Here is a 5,810-nt window from a genome sequence, read left to right on the forward strand (position 1 = left end):
TTCAGTCAAGTTGGTCCTTATGGTCAAATCTGTAAAAATTGAAATTGAGTGTATAATTCAAACAATAAAAAAAAGAAAAATTGAGTGAGGGACGTCATCGATTCTCTCATTTGCATGCCATGGAGTTGCGCATACAACTGTTTGTGAAAAAATTAGCGAAACTTTAAAATGTCATAACTTTCTTATTTTACATCCGATTTTTATGAAATTTTCAGTGTTATTCCTATTTGATTTTTCTCTATTAATTCAAATCAACATTTTCTGGGGTGAGCTTGGCCTTTAACATGTCTACACAAACACACACAGTAAATGAAAGGGTGAGGGGAGCAACAAAATGCAGAGCTTGAATGGTGTAGGCCCCTTGTAAGGGGTAATCAGTAATACATGAATTATTGTTTTATTCAAGAAAGAAAGTTTTATTCTACATCTGCGTACACATCTCATCAAAAGTAAAAACCACAATTGTTCAAACAGATACCATTCCATTTCGTTTGATCACCTTTCTCAGATGTTACCCCTCAACTGGTTTTGAACATTCAAATCGACGTTCCTCAAATGGAGACTACAAATCTTAAAAACCTTAAAAGACATTCCTCCCTGGTTTCTTGTCATCTCCCCGCCTTCAATTGTTTACTGCGGCATGCGTCTTCCGCAGTCTCATCGTCGATAATAAGTAATAAATCACCGCCAATTTGCACCATCCATCTAATTGGTACCCATCAATCAATTGCCCCCCCCCCCTCTGTATGTCGGCACGGTCAGGTTGTTTGCTCCTAAAGCAGCGGCAGCATCTCATGTTCAAGACGATTTCGAATCAGGCACTCATCAGTGCTCATGCGCAGATCGTCACTTACCGCCAGCCACCATCTGTTGACGTTGTCATGCACGAAGGAGCCCATTTATAAGTCCTTTGATGAAGGAAAGTCCTTGATAAAATAAGATGCTGAAATTGTTTCTGTTCTCAGTCAGTTTTAAACCTCATCAGAACATTTACTTCGGATACCTGCTGGAAAAACTTCGATCAAAATGTCACCTGCAGGATCTATCAGCAGTATCGATACTTTATAAAAACTCTGATCTACTGTATCAAAAGTGCAACATTTTCATTAAAAAAGACAGTGCACAAATAGAAAATACGTATGAATTATGTTTATACCATTGACCCGTTTGGGGGACTGTGAGACACCAGTAATTATTGTGAAATTAGCAAAAAATGGAAAGTTCGTTTTTCATGTTAAAGTTAAATCCCGTTGAGTTCGACGGAGGCGCCAAGAACGTGCAGAAGTCGCCAAATTGATATTGGCTACAGGAATTAGGACAAGCCCTGCATGAATTCATGAAATGGTGGTGTACTACTTGGCTAACCTTTGATCGAGAAGCTGAATCCCATTAAAGGACAAGATTCGCCAAAGGATTTTAATTTATTGGATGAATATTAAAACTTTAGCGATTCAAAGTGTTATTTTTGTTAAATATCCAAACATTTTAAAACAGTTTTGTGTTTTTGTTTTTATATCATCAGGAATAAAAGTGTTTGTATTTGACATCGATTGAAATCGTGTGCACGACCACCGGTTAGGTTATTAGAACCGAAGTCCGTTGATACGAAATGTGACTTTAGAGAAAGGAGATTTAGCTGAGCTATTAATGCCATCATTTTAAGCAATAATCATTGGATTGATTTAATAAGTTGATTGAGTTATACCATCGCTTGGCTTGTTATCAACCAAATAATTCATAGGCTTCGTTAAACACATGATGCACCCATATTCTGGCAATCATTAGCCATGCCAATTAAAGGTCTCCATCAGTGACCAGAGATCATTCGTGTTTGTAGTTGTTTGAATGTTGATTGAATTCATCAAAGCAGTGGACTAATGCAGACATTACACATAATTTGCGTCGACAGTCAGGAAATCGACTATAAAAATAGTTGTTTGCTTTAAAGGAAGTCGTCCGATGGCACTTGTAGACCAGCTGCCACTCTCTTGTTTTTAGGTCAACAGGATTGACCAGATGACTGATGATCTGATTATGTGATATATAATACTTTTGATAATTCATACAATTTTATGTGGGAAGTTATATACTATCGAAGTATGAAACATAGGTCTACCTAATATCTAAAGTCGATAGAACTTTATTCGTGGAACATCTTTTTTTTTCTTCGAGAGTACATGTTTCAATCCATTGGCAACTACAGCGATCGGATCTTCCCTTCACTGTGTTCAAACATTGCTTAGAAAACATCGAATGATTCAGGACCATCCTCTTTACAAATGACAGCTTAATAAATAAAGGTAATTTTGTCGCTTTCGCTATTCTATTGCATCTTTTCTTCAGAATGGCAGGGTATTCATCAAACTCGACTGAAATTATGTGCCCTCCAGATGCCATCGCAAATCTTACTTATAAAAACGATGTTGCAGAATCCCTTGGATACTCAAGATCGGAGTTGATCTATACCGCCGTTTTTCTGCCCGTTTTAAGTTTCATCGGCATCGTCTCCAACAGCGCATTCTTATTCGTCGTTCACCGTGTTCCGACAATGAAAACGATCACAAACGTCTATCTCGTCAACGTCTCCATCGCCGATATCCTCTTTCTTGCGACTATTGTGACGTACAAGGTTATTAAGCTTGCGACGTCAGTGGTGGTCAATGATGTCTCCGGGCTCGGTGCAGCGCTTTCCATCATTCTCTTTACAACTGCTAACGTCATGCGATTCTCTTCGCTTGGTTTTATATCCGCGGTTACGTGGGAACGTTTCTGCGCCGTGTGCCGACCTCATTCTCGACGTTCGACGAGCACCTACGCGATCATTATCTCGATAACCATCTGGACGATAGCATCCGTGCTGTCGGCAACGATCATCCCGGCATACGGGAAGTACATAACAATCTGCATGGTGTGGCCAAAGGGGGAACAGTTTGCAGATTGGCCAAGTGAGATCATTGTCGTCGGTCAGGTTGCGCCTTGGGCTGGAATGTACAGCAATGTCGTCCAGACATTTCCATTCTTCATCACCTTCGTTGTCAACATCTACTTCTACGTCCGCATCATCCGTGGACTCGACGCTACCTTGATGTCCCGTACTTGGGACGGACGGAGGAGCGAATCGGACGCGGCACTCCGCGGGCAAACCGTCCGCATGCTGGTTGTAAATGGAGTCGCGTACTTCCTCTGCCTCGCGCTCTTCCAGTTCATATCCCTCTACAAAACCCTTCTCATTCTCACAAAGATTCAACCTGTCCTGACCCCAAGACAAGGGAAGATCCTCCTTGATGTCGCTCGCACCCTGGAGTACATGAACTCGGTGATCAACCCCGTGATCTATACGGTGATGAGCAGGCGTTACAAAGAAGCCTTCAAGACTGCATTCAGTAAGAAGAAACATCCGACCAAGGCATCTAGGTCCAGGACTTTGAGTAGTTCAACTCCTGTCACTACTACGCATTTTCTTAGCAGAAATCGGGATACTTCGCTATGATGGAGTTTACATTTGAAACCTGACAGTCTTTGGCTTTTCCTCGAGAAATATGTTCTGATTTACAATCGGAATGGAATTATAACAGAATTATGATGAAAAGTTCCAGAAAGGTGCAACCAAGTAAATATAACATTAATCTGTAAACTTGCAAATAGGAAGGGAAATGGCATTTGTAGGCATATTTGATAGAACATAAGCGGTAGATTTTTGTAACCTAAACACAAAATGGTACATAGTAAGTTATCAGAAAACGCGACAAATAGTTGTTTGAAATCTTCTAAGTTTATTTACTATTGAAATTATTAGTCCAATTGAGCATTAGTACAAATAATCATGACTGATATATAGGCACAAGTAAAAGTTATCTAAAATAATCTAGGTTAACATTTTCAACAATTTTTTTTAAAGAATGTCAACGATCACTACGCAAAAGTAAAACCACAATGAAGGTAAATCAAATTAAAATGGCAAAGTCACTCTTGGGAAACTGACTCGCAACAATGTATTACGTTATTTAATACCAATGACAAACCATCGTGAGTGTGACCGTAGCATTCCATTTTAATGAAAAAAATATGACTTTAAATAATCCATGACACCCTTCTCTCCCCCTCTCTCCTCTCCATTTTCTCTTCTTTCTCTCTCCTCCTCTCTCTAATGCTCTCTATCATTCTCTTGGGATGATTGTATTGATATGAGAAGAAATTCAATAAAATAACCAAGGTCAAATTCTTGATTAAAATGAGTCATTTTTAAATTATTTTTTGGTTTAGTGCAATATTTGACATCATTCAACTTATCATTACACATTTCTCCTTATGCAATAGTAATGTTTCTTGATATGGAGACATGGGCAGGGAGGTGCAAGGCAGGTGACCTAAACATGCTAGAAAGGTGACGTCATTTATTTTCTTTCTATCACCTCTCTTCTAATACTCTTCTCTCTTTTTTAATATCTTTGTTCAATTCCCCGATATTTTGCCTTTTTTCACTTTAGCATTTAGAAAAAAATTAAACATACACAGTAAAAACGAATTAAAATTATCAAAAGAGGGACGGTGACGTCATGTTAACCAGACAATATCTGTGAATCTGGCATTTCTCGCATGAAACGCCTTTAAATTAATTCATTCTGATAAGAAGGTGACACAATAATTAATCAATATGCAGTGAAGTCTTACTAGAGATTAATTATCTGTCACTCAATGTCAGCAATGTGCCAAGAAAGCGACAGTCTTTATTAATTGCAAAGATTTTCTGATGCATTTACCATAACTTCTCCGCTTATTCATCGTTCCTCAATAGCATGGCTTTGTGCATTTATTTTGAGTGTATTCATCTCGCTTTCCAAAAGGTAATCTATTAAAAGAGTTGGCGCACTCTTGTGCTGTACACGAATATGCGTCCTGTATTTAACACCGCTAAATTGCCGATTTTAATAGTCTAAATAGCTTTGTCTATTGCCATTTTTGGTGTCATTCCAGATGGTCTTATCCCTTTTATTGTTTATATTTTTGGCTTTTGGTATAATAACCGCCTCGTATTTTCACCTTTTCATCTTATTCTCCTATTTGTTCAATGTAACACCACTTATTGGTGTCAGATAACCTCTTTTATGAACCAAATCTTTATTCCACTATAAGTACGACAAGTAGAAAATGACAAGTTGACGAAGTTAAAATTAGACCAACTAGTGTGTAGACTAACTTAGGCTAAGTGTTTATAGTAAACCAAGTGTAATAACCAAACACCAATTATACCAGACAAAATGTGTTGATTCCACATGGTATTGAACTATCTAAGAAGAAGATCAATCAATATAAAGTGAATATGAATCCCTGAAACACGGATAGTGGGTGGATGTTAAGATTCAATGTATATGCGCTTGATATTCCAAGAATACCCCAAAATGTATGATTTGATGATGTTTGCCAGCTATGTGATGGACAATTCGTTTAATTAAAGACAGAAATGTGTAGACTTGAAACTTAACTCGGTTTCCGTCTCTGTTTTGTATCTGCTCTTAATTATTTTTTTACTTCTCCTGAGATATTCATTCAGTCGAAGATATAGGTGTTGCCATGTCCTAACTCAATTTCTATTTTTATGTGTGTGAATGTGTGTGTTTCTTTTGTTTTCAAAGGATAGGATGTGTGAGGGTGCGTGTGTGTATGAGGGGGGAGGGGGTCCCCCATGAGTCATAACAACCATTAAAAAAAATCTTTTGTGTGAATATTAGTCCCCCTCTCCTGAAAACTCTGTTGGATTAGAGGCATTGAGTAACTTTGTGGAGGTTTGCAAAAGTCTGAGGTGTGGGGAT

At 38.3% G+C, this 5,810-nt stretch overlaps 1 protein-coding gene across 1 annotated transcript; it reads left to right on the forward strand.

The window, feature by feature from the left end:
• The first annotated feature begins 975 nt into the window (after positions 1-975).
• Positions 976-5,473, forward strand: LOC129255075 (somatostatin receptor type 5-like). Its single transcript, XM_064095885.1, has one exon. The coding sequence runs from the start codon at positions 2,345-2,347 to the stop codon at positions 3,488-3,490; it is 1,146 nt and encodes a 381-aa protein (XP_063951955.1). The 5' UTR covers positions 976-2,344; the 3' UTR covers positions 3,491-5,473.
• The last annotated feature ends 337 nt before the right edge of the window (positions 5,474-5,810 follow it).

This window comes from Lytechinus pictus, chromosome 2 (assembly GCF_037042905.1).
Source record: "Lytechinus pictus isolate F3 Inbred chromosome 2, Lp3.0, whole genome shotgun sequence".
In the NCBI taxonomy this organism is placed as follows: domain Eukaryota; kingdom Metazoa; phylum Echinodermata; class Echinoidea; order Temnopleuroida; family Toxopneustidae; genus Lytechinus; species Lytechinus pictus.